The sequence below is a fragment of the Salvia hispanica genome, chromosome 1 (genome assembly GCF_023119035.1).
Source record: "Salvia hispanica cultivar TCC Black 2014 chromosome 1, UniMelb_Shisp_WGS_1.0, whole genome shotgun sequence".
Lineage (NCBI taxonomy): Eukaryota > Viridiplantae > Streptophyta > Magnoliopsida > Lamiales > Lamiaceae > Salvia > Salvia hispanica.
Window position 1 is genome coordinate 20,348,946 of NC_062965.1, and position 14,007 is coordinate 20,362,952.

The 14,007-nt window shown below is 36.9% G+C and overlaps 2 protein-coding genes across 2 annotated transcripts; both read right to left on the reverse strand.

Annotated features, from left to right (window-relative positions):
• Positions 1-8,100: 8,100 nt before the first annotated feature.
• Positions 8,101-9,441, reverse strand: LOC125218912 (cysteine proteinase inhibitor 1-like). Its single transcript, XM_048120718.1, has 2 exons — positions 9,155-9,441; positions 8,101-8,542 (listed from the first exon to the last, which is right to left on the reverse strand). The coding sequence occupies exons 1-2, from the start codon at positions 9,385-9,387 to the stop codon at positions 8,263-8,265; spliced, it is 513 nt and encodes a 170-aa protein (XP_047976675.1). The 5' UTR covers positions 9,388-9,441; the 3' UTR covers positions 8,101-8,262.
• Positions 9,442-12,869: 3,428 nt separating this feature from the next.
• Positions 12,870-13,756, reverse strand: LOC125211512 (cysteine proteinase inhibitor 1-like). The gene is made up of 2 exons (XM_048111340.1): positions 13,484-13,756; positions 12,870-13,284 (listed from the first exon to the last, which is right to left on the reverse strand). The coding sequence occupies exons 1-2, from the start codon at positions 13,693-13,695 to the stop codon at positions 13,008-13,010; spliced, it is 489 nt and encodes a 162-aa protein (XP_047967297.1). The 5' UTR covers positions 13,696-13,756; the 3' UTR covers positions 12,870-13,007.
• Between the last annotated feature and the right edge of the window lie 251 nt (positions 13,757-14,007).

Here is a 14,007-nt window from a genome sequence, read left to right on the forward strand (position 1 = left end):
TCGCTCAAATAGAGTTGACCCAAGAGGGTCCACAACGTGTTGTCGCCGGCTATATGCACAAGTGGACGGGGCGGGGCGGGGCGGGTGGAGTCGGCGTCGGCGGCGGGTGGCCTTTCTTTCTTCTTTCCTTGCGGCCGGCGGGAACCGCTGGCCAGCCGCTGCATGGCCCATAGTTAACTCCCGCAAGCTGGGTACCCACATCATCGCAGGCGCGTCTGGATAGGCTACCCGACCTCGACCGTTTTTCTAGAGAGAGCCTGAGGAGGGATGCTATTATGCCTTATATTTCGATGTTAGCGCCCTCCCGCCAACAATAGAGGTACTTGAGCGGTTTAAACTCCGTGGGCGCTGGTAGGTCGCCAATGCTGGGCAAAGGATGATGCTCTGAGCCGCCAGGTTGCCTTCCCGACTGCTTTCCTGGAGGTAAATCCACGGAACTTACTCGGGATGGCCTCGCGTATCTGAAGATGCAATTGCGCACCATACTATCATTGCGATAGATGGTTCCCTCCGGCCAGGTTTCATTGTAAAGATGAAGATGCTGCCACTAAAACGCTTCCCCTGGTCCGCCTGCATAACTCCTGATTCTTAGATCGCCAGCAGTTACCGCCATCATCTCACCCAGAGGTAATGGGTGTGGGTGCCTAACAAGAGAGTAGGAACAAGGTAGTAGGAGCAGTATCACTGGGCTTCCTCCCAACTTGCCCGGATGCCCACCCGGTCCAAGAGGTTAAGTAGGACAAAATCGGTAAGGACGGTAGCCACCCTAGAGCTTGTGAACCTTGGGTTTGGAGGAGGGGCCGTAAATTGCTTCTTAATAATCCACTGAGTTTAAACTAATCTGCTCCAACTGCGATTGGTTTAAGGGGTGATCGCCGAGCCGACATTGTGTAGTGTGGTGGGAATTTAGATGAGAGAGTATGAGGAAAAAAGATAAGAGAATGTAGATGATGATATCAGATGAGAATGTGATTTTTTTGTGTTAGCGGTAGGTATTTATAGATGAAAATGTGAATTTTGGGGTGAAAAAATTGTGAAAATAAATTATAAGTGGGAAGAAAACGGATATATTTTTTTGGGAAGTGGGGAAATATTTTTTTCTTATTTAAAATCATTTTTTCAATTAATTTCGCATTTTTAAATATTTTTTTAATAAGCCAACGCTTGCGTTTGCCATGCAATTAAAGCCGCCACGTGTGTCGCCAACCGCACCGCGACGTGCTCTTAGCTAAGAGCAGCCTGCCGCTGGCACTGACGACAAAGCCCATCAGCTTATTTGACGCACCTGCTCATCGGCATCGGACGGACGAGCACCATCCCTTCACCGCGGATGCTCTTAACTTCTAATATATGACCTGCAATCGACTATCATTAATGTTCTGATTCATTCAAAAGTCTCTAGAGGCGTAAACCAATATTTTCAAATACTTCAGGAAGTCTAGTTTACAAAGCAACAAGATTCACTAAAATTCCTAATGGTTCAAGAGATATTCTCCTTTCACCACAGGCTACCAAAATCGAACAGTTTCTAGAAACATTATCCAATAATTTTATACATAGTAAATGAACCAAAATTTCATAAAACTAGCAAACTTTAGAATCTATCTGAGTTATTTTTAAAATTGGTAAATCAAGGTTTTTACTGTTCTAAACTTGCTAAAGAATTCGACTGCGAGACTGGAAAACTAGAGGACTTAATCCACTCCAAACTATGAAGAAAACATGTTTGTTCACATCAAACCATTTCAACAAACTAACAATAAACCTACATCCCTAACTTTGAAGTATCCCCTATGGTACTTTACAGATAAATCTCCAATCCATTCAAGCAAAGCTCAAATCCAGAATCGTACGCTCCAAATATTATATTAACGTTAGTTCAAAGAATAAAATCAATCAATTGCCCTAAGTCAGAGGTCTGAAAAATTGAATATCTCAAACTAATTGGAAATAAACAGGCATCCTAAAATTGTATGAAAGGTAGATCCACCTCCAAAATAATCCAATCATGCAATTGCTTCATCAATGGAATTTTGTGGAGAAAGTGGTTATGAGGAGGGAAAGGGGCTGTCGCTTTTTTTAAGGGAGAAAGAATGATGGAGTGAATGCCCATTTTCATGCTTTAAAAGTGATCCCAATAATTAGTACCTTGTGGACAAATATTTAGCCATTTGTCCCACTAATCACTTATTTACTTAGGCCCTACACCTTTCTATACATTTTTATACTAATATACCTATATAAAAACTAATATTGTGAATAAAAATAACGTTACTACAAACTAAGCCATGAGGATAGGTTAGTCTGTGAAGAGACCAATTTGCCCTTCTTCAAATTCTCTATACGAACACCGTATAAAGTCTAATTCTTTTTCAATCTTATTCAAACTATACTTATAATACTTAATCATAATTGTACAATACCTCTCAAAAATTTTTTCTTTAAATTTTTTTTAATTTAAATTTTGGCCTTTTTTTCCGTCAAAAAAAAATGGAAAAGCCCTGTTTCCCACGGGTTTTTCTAATCAAAAAACATATGTCAAAACAATGCGAAACCCCTGATTCACGGGTTTTTCTAAATGGAATAACATATTTCCCCCAAGGCCTTTTTGGGGTTTACAAAACATGGGAGCTCTGATCGTGTTAGATGTTGCCGATCAAAGTGATGATAATACTTGCATTTCGAGATAATGATAAACCATTTGGGCACCATGGGGGGGCAAATGCCGGTCAAAGTGACAATTCTCCTGGTGATGGATGATGAGATAGTAGTATGAAAACCCCGTTGTGGAAGGTGAACAACCACCCAAAAATACGTTCCTAGGGGGATAAATTTTTTAATTTTCCCAAGTGATCCCCCCGGGTCGTAAGTTGGTAAGGGCCAACAACATGTCGGGATGGGGGAAAACATCCTTGGATTATGAAAAAAATTTGTTTCCCAAAGGGCGCATGTAGGCGGTATGACTATGTGGCATAAAAGGGGCCTTTTAAAATCGTTGAGAGCAAACTAAGAAGGTGGCATTCTTTCCCTTTCCGGAAAGGGCGCAGAAGAGGGGGGCCATTTCCCAAGATCGGCAGGTCGAATGAATGTTCGGGGAAGTTTCTTTTACAAAAAGGGTCCATGATATGGGGAAGTTAGGAAGGGGGTGAGCCCAAATACTTGTGAAGGTCATCGTGTAAAACCGAGAGGACATCTTAATTTTTCATCTCTATGATTTTTGGTGTATTCATTATCAAGTGCAAGAAGATTTTTCTTTCAAGGCCCCCCGGCAAAAAATTTTTATATTCATAAAAAGATTCAATGTGGAAACCCGGTTCAAAAAAGGCTGATAGGCACGGAGAAAGGCTTTAGAGATTGTCTTTGGTGGAGGGGAGAATCTTTTAAAGTTAAAAAATTTCTTGCTTGAATCACGATCCGAGAATCCGGGGCCAATTGTTGAGTGGAAACCCCAATTTTGGGTCCGGGGCGTAAAGGGTGTTGGGTTATGTTTACCCCCTCTGTTCCATAGTAGTGGAGTCATTTTTATCATTTTGGTACTTTCCCATGGTAATTAGTCTTTTTCTATTTCTAGTAAAAGTTAAAAATTTCTTCTCTTACTTTGCTCTCCCCACTTTATTATCTCTTTCATCTCTCTATCGTTTTCTTTTCCCCTTTTTTTTTTTCCCTTTTTTAAACCCCACTTAATAAAATTTTTTTCTTTTTAAATTTTTTGAAAAGAAAGGGTTTCCCATTTATGAAACATGGGGAATATAAATTATAAACTTCTTTTTGTTTTCTTTTGAGTAGGGAAAATTTAAAAAGAATAAATGTTTGGGTGTGTTATTTGGAGTGAAAAATGGAATGAAATAGATAGGTAAGTAGATGATTCAAGAAAATGAAAAGGGGTATAAAGTAATTGAGATTGTTATTATTTTTGCTTTCCCCCAAGGTATTTGGGAGTCGTTTTTTTTTTTTTGGGGTTCCCCCAAGATAGTTGGGTCTTTTAAATTTTTTTATCCAAAAATTCTTTATCTTATTTTATTTTCACTTTTTATTGGGGAAATGACTTTTTACTATATTAGGTATTATAAAACTACTCCTCATTTCCAAAATTTTTCCCCATTTTTGCCCCGACAGTTTTAAAAAAATTATCCCCCCTAGGAATGGAGTCCCATTTTTTTTAAAGCGGGTTTTAAAAATGTTAAGAAAAGAAAATTTGGAAGAAAAGTTAGTGGAATAGGGTTAAAACTTGTATATATTAGTTTTAAATAATGTGTGAGTGGAATGAGTTGGTGGAATGGGGGGTTTTTTTCCATTTATTTTAATTATGAACGGGACTCCACCAGGAATAGGTAAAAGGGAAAAAACGGGACTCATTCAAGGGAAATGGAAAGTGAGTTGAATAAGTTAGTGAATTGTGGGTCCTCTTTTATATATTAGTTTTATAATAAAATGTGAATAGGAATAAAGTTAGTGGAATATGAAGTCCAATCCCAAAAAGGAAAAATGAAATGGTAAAATTTTTGGGGGGGAAAGCGGAAATAAAAAAATAGAAAAATTTTGGTGAACGGAGGTAGTAATATGAAAAAGTGGGGCTACCCCCCTTAACTTTTTCTATCCATTTTTTTCTTTAAAAAAGGAAACAAGCCAGTCAAATTGGGACATTTATTAAGGGAAAAAGGGAGTACAAAAAAAGGCTTTATAGAGGCTAAAAAAAAGTGCTTAATTTTTTTGGAATAGTTTTTTCCCCACGCTTTAATAATTGATACTCTATTGCTTTTTTTGGACTCCCCCAAAATTTATCAGGAAAAACTAGCTAAAAAGGTTCCAAGTGATGAAAGTGGGGTTCCCGGCCCCGTTCGGTGAGGGTATTGCGGGGTACTTCTTGGGTAGGGTGGAATGCCTAAACCTTCCGTGGCCCAAAACCTTGGGGGTTTTAATACCCCCAAAAGTTTCACACTTCAACCTTTAACACGGGCATAAATGTCGAACCGGCTCCGGGGTTGTGGGGGTTTGATGCCAGCATCCGTTTTTGTATTCAAAACCGTAAATCTTGAGGGTGTAATAATGTCCCGTGCCTTGGTCGAGGGGTCCCGCGCCTTGAGGTCGGGGGGAAACTACCCATCTAACCCAAAAAAATCAAAAAAATTAGTTCATAGATAAAAAAGGTTCAATATTTTAATCTTTATAATAAAGTGAACCACTTTTTAAATGTCTTATAAATTCATTTGGACGGGTTTTGAATATCCCTTTAAAAATTTTCTTTTTTTTTAATAAGTGGTTCTATTTATTTTAAAATTTTTTAAAACCTTTTTTTCTGAACCAAGAATAAAATTTTAAAAAGGGATTGTAAAGCAAAAGTAGGGGCTTGTCGGAGAAAACATTGGCCAATGGGCTTTTGGAGTGGGGGGCCCAGCTGCTCCCGGGCCCAACCCCGGGCCCAAAGTGAGGCCCCGTGTCGTGTTGCCCCTTCTCTGCCCCCGAGGCCCTCAGCCCGCCTTTCCCTTTGGGGGTGGTGGGCCCTTGGGAGGCACAGCGCCACCGGAAGGGTCGGGCATGGTCATGGATGATGCCCGGGAATATTAATTGATAGTATATTTAATTTAGAAGGGGTGTGTTTGTGTGTGTTTATTTTGTGATTTTAAAAAGTTCATATATAAAATGGAGGGTTTGGGGGTTTATGAAATTGATCCTTTTTTATTCAATCCGGAAAGTGATGTGGCGCCAGTTGTTTTGTGCCACTGGTTTGGGAAAATCCCAAATAATCTTATTCAAAATAATTAAATCCGGGGTTTTTTTTTGGTTAAGTCCCAAATTTTTAAAAAGCTTTTTTGTTTTTTGGGAATGGGCCCCTCACCCCTTTAATTCCTCTTTCCCCTTTTTTTATAAAAAATGTATAAATGAACCGCTTTTAAAAAATTTTCGGAAAAAATTCTGATTTTTTAAAACAAGCTTGAAATGGTAAGGAGTAATTGATTTTCCTAATTTGTTATGGTGGGGCTTAAAATTCTCTCTACTCATCAATTTGTACACCTTTTGTAACACGTTTTTTTTTTTTTTTTTATTAATGCACCTTTTTTGAAATTGTGTCTACATTCTCACGTTTATATGTGTGGGGATATTGTGTCCACTCAATTTTTGTACGTTTATATAAAACAAGTCTCATTTATAAATTATAGATTGTCTACGATATTTTATCTACGAAGATTAATTAGGAATAAATGTTTAGTGGGCTAATTGAATGAACAAGGGAATGAAATAAAATAGATAAGTAAAAAGATAATAAAGACGGAGATGATCGAAGAAAATGTAAAATAAGAGAGTAGAGTAAACTATATCAAATATTTTTTTTGAGAGAATAAAGTATAAAGTGAATAAAGTAAGAGAGGGTAAAGTAAGAGAGAGGAAAAAGTTACCATATAAGGAAACGATTCAACTATGAAGAAACTTCCCGAAATGGTAAAATGACTCAACCATGAAGAAATAGAGGGAGTATTAGCTTGATTTAGTGCGAATATGACTATATTTTTTGTTGTTCGGGGCGACGCCGGAGGCAAGCGGAGGAAGCGGACATGGTAATTTTACGTCCCGATAAGGAGAAAATAGTCGCACTGAGGTGGCGACAGCCCTTCTGCCCCCTCCCCCAGGTCCGCCAGTGATTTCATCAACTGTAATAAGACACGAGTGAACATTTAATTTAAGATAATCGTGTTAAAAAATATACTCCGTCCATTTATTCTATATGGAAAAGTGAGGTGGCTAGCTCCACATGTTTTGGGCCATGTGTGATGGTATACCTAAATTTGATTAAATAATTGGTGATCCTCAATGGTGGGGTTTATATGATTTTTTAGTGAAATTGTCTCTTCTCAAATTTTGATTGGATCACACCTTTAACATGTTTTTTTTGTGAGTTTATATAAAAGAAGTCTTATTTATGAATTATAGAATGTGTATGATATTTTTTATATATTGTATTCTCCCTTGGCCAATATTTCTTTTGAGTAAGAAGACTAAAAAGTATGTATAAATGTTTAGTGGATTAACTACAGTGAAAATTGAATGAAAAAAGGGAATAAAATAGATAAGTAAAGAGATAATAAAGTAATAGATGATTGAAGAAAATATAAATTAAAAATAAATAAATAAATGATATTAAAGACAATAATTGTGTGAAATACTGTTGTGATTAATACATGAGTGTTCAGGCCAACATGCAGACTCGATTTCAACATTGCCACGTACTAACTAGGAGACGTTTTATGTGTGGGAAATAGTCTCCACTCAAATTTTGTATGTTTATCCAAAAGAATTCATATTTATAAATTATTGATGGTCTATGCTACTCCCTCCATTCTATACTAATAGAGGCATTTCATTTTGCATACTCATTTGAAAAAATAATTATAAATAGTTAAAATGGTGAAAGTAAAGTAAGAGAGAGAATATTGTAGATAAGACTCTTCTCTATATTATTCTCTCTCTTACTTTACTCTCTCTCCACTTTAACTATTTAATATCATTTTTCAAAACGAGTGCAGAAAATGAAATGCCTCTATTACTATGGAACGGAGGGGGTATTTTTATTGTATTCTCATTCTGCTAATATTTTTTTGAGTATGAAAATTAGGGAATAAATATTTAAAATACTCAATTATCTTTTTCATTTCTTACTTTATTACAACCATCTGCGGTTCAACTCTTTCAATATTATTCAGGAAAGAATCGACAAAAAAACCAAAGAATATAAATATAAATATAAATCTAATCTACTTCTCAAAAAGTAAAAAGATTACAATTATCATGATCTCTATGATCTAGAGCCATAATCTTTGTATCGAGTGAGAGCAATGAAATCCATGAGATCATGAGACCGGCAAGATGGAAAGATTACGTGACCATGTAGGAAGATAAGACCGAATCTTGCTGCATCCGAAAGATTCATTATCTAGTCTAGATTATGTTTAATTTCATGAATATATATTTTCTTTGACTGTTATTTCCCTATTCGTATTAAGAGAGTTAGAACAGATTTCTATAAATCCTAGTAGAATTCTTTAGTCTTTAAATCATTGAAAAATAAAGTTAATACTTTAACATGACCGTCAAACAAGGAAAAAAGAAAAGAAGGAAATATCGTTTATTGGATATATTGTGAAAAAATATATCTCCAAATTACAATAAAAGGCTTTCTATAGAGGCAAGGAAAAGTACTAAACAAACAGTGGAGATAGTTTTTTTACACACTTTAATAACCGATACACAATCCGTCTATCGGAAAAGCTAGCGAAGAAGTGCCACGAAAGAAGTGAGCTCTATCGTTGTAGGCACGCTCTTGCCGTAAACAACGGCGAGGTAGTTGTTGGAGCGGCCAGTTTTACTATCCTTGGCGACGATCACGAGCCTGCAATTCACACCATTCACCACCTGCACTTCGGCCCTTAAGACAGACTCAAAAACCAAGGACGCATTATTCTGTTTGTTGTATTCCGACACCGCGAATACCGCGATTAGAAAAATCTCCGATGTATCTGCTACGACCGGCCTCCAGCCGCCGATCGTCCTACCCAGTAGCAAATAAAAGATTAGAAAATTTGTCACTTATTTCTATTTTTGTCCATTCCTAAAAAATTGTTACCCTCACTTTTACCATTTTTGTTAGTGGGCCCCACATTCCGCTAAATCATTCTCACTCACATTTTATTATAAAACTAATATGTAAAAAGTAGGACCCACATGCCACTTAATTTTTCGATCCATTTTCTGTTACGTTTCTTAAAATTCGTGCGGAGTCAAATGGGGAGTATATTTTTAGGAGTAGTTTAGATGGATAAAAATAATAAGTACTCCCTCTACCTGTCGATAAATATCTCATTTTTTATTGGCTTGGGTTCTAAGATATTATTTGACTTTGTAGAAGAAAGTAGTAAAAAAGTTAGTTTTATAATAAAATATGGTGAAAGTAATTTAATAGAATGAGGAGTCCACTTATTAAAAATAATAAAAAGTGAAATAAGACCTTTTTGTTGGTGGAAGGATTAAAAAAAAATGAGACGTTTAATAGTGGAGGGGAGGGAGGGAGGGTGTACTATAAACAATTTAATATTTCAATCTTTATAATGAAACGCGATAAATGGTAATACTCTCGGGCATGGTAACACAAATAGGGGCATACGTGTTATTAGTATCATCGGCGGCCTTTGCGACATTCACGACGGATGACACTGCTGCTGCGCCCACGGCCGCCATCACGAGGCCCCGCCTCGTGTTGCTGCTCTCCGCCACCGACTTCTCCAAATCCATCGAGGCCCTCACCGCCAGCGGGCCACGACGAGTGGTGGAGGAGGCCGGCTTCGCGGCGACGGCGCCACCGAAGAAGGAGGCGGTCAAGGTCAAGGATGATGCCATTGGGAATTGATAGGTATTTATTTTACAAGTGTATATATGTGTGTGTGTTTGTGTTGATTTTATGATTAACTGTTCATGCTATTTATAGAATTTGGGGGCTGGGGTTTCATGCATATGTGGATCGTTTATTCTAATCCGTAGAAGTGAGGTGGCTCCAGTTATTTTGTGCCACGTGCCATGAAATACCTAATTTGGATCAAATAATTATTTCTCAATTGTTAATTGTTATGGAGGGGCTTATTTGATTTTATTTTTTTTGTGAAATTGTCTCTACTCAATTTATACACCGAACACGTTTTTTTGTTGTAATTAATACAACTTTTTTTGGGATTGTGTCTACATTCTCACGTTTATTTGTGAGGTGAAATTGTCTCCACTCAAATTTTTTGTATAATTTATATATTGTCTGATATTTTTATTGTATTCTCCTTTGCCTATATTTCTTTTTAGTATACGAAAATCAAGGAATAAATTTCTAGTGGGTTACTTTGTAGTGAAAATAGAACGAAAGAGGGAAAGAAATATATAAGTAAGCGATGGGTAGTGATAAAATATAAACTTATATATTGTACAAATTCAAAATTCCTTAACACAGTTTCAATACAATATCAACACAATATAAAATTTCAAGATTTTAATGTCAACATAGTATCAACACACCATCAATTATTGACTACCGTTGAAATTCTGTTGACATTTTCCTGTTGATGCTTTTTTGTGATATGTTGACATTTTTTAATGGTCCAGATCATAATTTTAAATTTGTACGATATTTAGAGTTTTCATTTGATCACATCTCTAAGAGATAGTAATAAAATAGGAGATGATTAAAAAAATATAAAATAAAAAAGAGAACAAGGTTAACAAAATTAAATATATTGAATTTTTAATAATGATACCAACTGCAATGGAACAACTCAATTATAATGAGGCGGAGGGAACATGTAATCTATAGAGAATTGTTTGAAATAATACACTCCTTCCGTTTATACTATATGGAAAAGTGAGGTGGCTCCAGTTGTTTTATGCCACGTGTGATGGTATACCAAAATTGGATTTTTTTCATTTGTTATGGTGAGGGCTTATTTGATTTTTTTAAAAAAATTGTCTCTACTCAATTTTGGTAAGGATATCGACCTTTTGTAACACGATTTTTGTTGTGAATAATATCGGGTGTTCGAAGAGGTATATCTTTGTGGGGAAGTGATCTAATATAAAAGAAGTTTTATTTTTATATATCGTCTATTGTACTATATTTGATTATCTTTTCCTTTTGTCCACTTTTCTTTTTTTTATGAAGATTAAGTAATAAATATGTATATTAATTAGCGTAAAATTGAATGAAATAGGAAATGAATAGATAAGTAAAGAAAGAACGAAATAGAAGAGAAATAAAATAAATAATAAAAAATAATATACAGTAAAAAAGAATAAGTAAATGAGATTAAATGTAGTATTGAATTTTTCCAAAAGTAACTGTAATGGGCCGGAGAGAAAATTTAATTTAAGAATATAACTTACATGAACTTATTAATAAAAATAAAAAAGATTCATATAAATAGATCTAGTTTTGCAAGACTATACTCGTCAAGCCCAATGTAACAGTCCACACTTTGGTCCAATTTTAGCAGGCCATATTTCGTGTACATTTTTTTTCTTGTGGCATTATATTTTGGTCCACTATACTCATCAAGCCCAATGTAATAACCCACATTTTGGCCCAATTTTAGCGGGCCATATTTTCTGTATATTTTTTTTCTTGTGGCATTATATTTTGGCCCACTATACTCATCAAGCCCAATGTAATAGCCCGCATTTTGGCTCAATTTTAGCAGGCCATATTTCGTGTACATTTTTTTGTGGCATTATAGTTTGTCCCACTATACTCGTCAAGCCCAATTTAACAGCCCACATTTTTGCCCAATTTTAGCAGGCCATATTTCCTGTACATTTTTTTTCTTGTGGCATTATATTTTGGCCCATTGTACTTGTCAAGCCCAATGTAACAGCCCACATTTTGGCCCAAATTTAGCAGGCCATATTTCGAATACATTTTTTTTTCTTGTGACTATACTCGCCAAGCCCAATATAACAGCCTATATTTTGGCCCAATTATAGTACGCACGGATGCACAGCAGCTGTTCGATAAAATTCCGATTAAACTAACTCTGTCAAGCCCACCAGCTGTTCGTTGAAATTCCCAAAGGGATCATCGAAGTTAATCATAAAAGAGTTGAATGGTAGAAGATAAATTTTAGGGAACAGTTAAGCAACATAGGATCCACATATATATTTATTTCAATTCATCTGATTAAAGAATACCGCGAAGAAACGATCGAACAAGGAGCGAAGAAGTGGGTCGACGGAAGTGAGCTGTATCGATGTAGGCACGTTCTGGCCGTAAACAATGGCGAGGTAGTTGTTGGAGCGGCCGGATTTACTATCCTTGGCGACGATAACGAGCCTGAGATTCACACCTTTGACCACCTGCGTCTCAGCCCTTAACACAGACTCTACAACCAAAGACGCATTCTTCTGTTTGTTGTGTTCCGACACCGCGAATACCGCGACTAGAAAAATCTCCGGTGCACTTGGATCCGCGACCGGCCTCCAGCCACCGAGTAACCTACCCAACACCAAATAAAAGAGTGTGTATTTTAAGATCAGTTTATATGGTTAAAAATAATACTCTCTGTCTGCTATAAATGTCTCAATTTTATTGGCTCCGATGTTAAGATACAGTTTGATTTGGCAGAAAAAAATAGTTGAAAAAATTAGTGAATATAGAGTACACTTACCAAAAATATGTCCTATTTTTATGGGGCAGTGTGAGTAATAAAATGTTAGTGAGGCGACTTAGTGCGATGTACAGTCCACTTACCAAAAAATAGTAAAAGTGAATTAAAGATTTAATGGTAGACAGATAGAAAAGGAAACAACCTTACCAAGTCATTGTTTAGCACAGTTGGTTTGCAATTTAGTGACAAAAAAATTTGCAATTTAGTGACAAAAAAACTTGCAATTTAGTGACGGAATTATCCGACACTTCCGTGAAATTAGGCACTCTATCAACAGACTTGTCAATACAAAGCTTGCCAGTAAAAAATATTAGTGACAGACAAATCCGTCACTAAAGTTACAATGACGGAATTAAAAGGTGGCCGCCATGGTAAATCGGATTAATAACGAACTATTCTGTCACCAATTAGTGACTGACGCTTTTCAGTCACTTATCCGTCACTACTTCTTGTAATTTCCGCTGTTGTCACTAAATCCGTCACTAATTTGCCTTTTTTTGTAGTGTCCGACCACGAGGCTCGAGTTGGAATCCCGTCCCACATTTGTGGATTTCACATTTATTGGATTTTCTAGCTAGCTAATTCATTTGTCTTGCAACTATTCATTTATAAACGATTATATTTTCTCAAACTAGCAATTTTGTATAATTTTTGTTTATTTTTATTATTTTTGTGAATATTATATTGTCAAATCTTCAAGTAATGATCTTTATAACTGCTAAACACTGGAGAATGGAGATAGTCTTTTAACACACTTAACAACCGATAAACTTGAGCATTATGTTGCTTTTTAGGACTCTGCCGGCACCTTATGAGGGAAATCTATTTAAGAAGTGGGTTGAAGGAAGTCAGCTGAAGGGATGTCGGCGCGGCCTGGGAGAAAACAATGGCCTCGTAGTTGTTGGATATGGGACGTTGATCCCTAGCGGAGAGAATCAGCCTGTAATTCGTACCCGCCACCACCTGCGTCTCGGCCCTAGACACAGACTCCAGAGTCAAGGCCTCATTAATCCGTTTGTTTGCTTCCGACACCGCGAATGTCGCCAGTTGAAAATACTCCGGTGCTTTTGGATCCTGCGGCGTCCACCCACCGGGTATACTACTTGTCAACAAATCAAAAAATGGAGTATTAGAAATGAGATGTTCACCCTTAAAAAAGGGTAGAGTTATTTATACTTATATAGATCAGATGGAATCTTGACCTAAGTCTGTGAGACAGAATTTAAGAGATTTTAACATGGATTTTAAGTGGATAAAAATAATAGTATAAACAATTCAATATTTATAATGAACCATACGCCATCGCGGTTTTCGAGACGGACGAAGCTGCTGCTGCGGCCATCCCGGCCAACACGAAGCCGCGCCTCGTGTTGGTGGCCTCTGCCACCGCCTTCTCCAAGTCCATGGAGGCCCTCACGGACAGCTGGCTGCGACGGGTGGTGACCGCGGCCGGCTTCGTGGCGACGGCTCCACCAAAGAAGGAGGTGGTCATGGTCATGGATGAAGCCATTGGGAATTGATGATAGGTAATTTAATTATAAGTGTGTATGTGTATGTGTGTTGATTTTGTGATTAACTACTCATGTTATATATAGAAGTTGGGTAACGAGGTTTAATTCATGCAAATGTGATCCGTTTATTCTATCCGGAAAAGTGAGGTGGCTCCACTTGTGTTGTGCCACGTGTGATGGAATAAATAATAGAAGATCCTCATTGGTCGATGCGGCTTATATAGGAAATTGTCTCTACTCAATTTGTGTATCACATTTTTTGTTGCGAATAACGCACCTTTTTTGAAATTGCGTCTACATTCTCACGTACT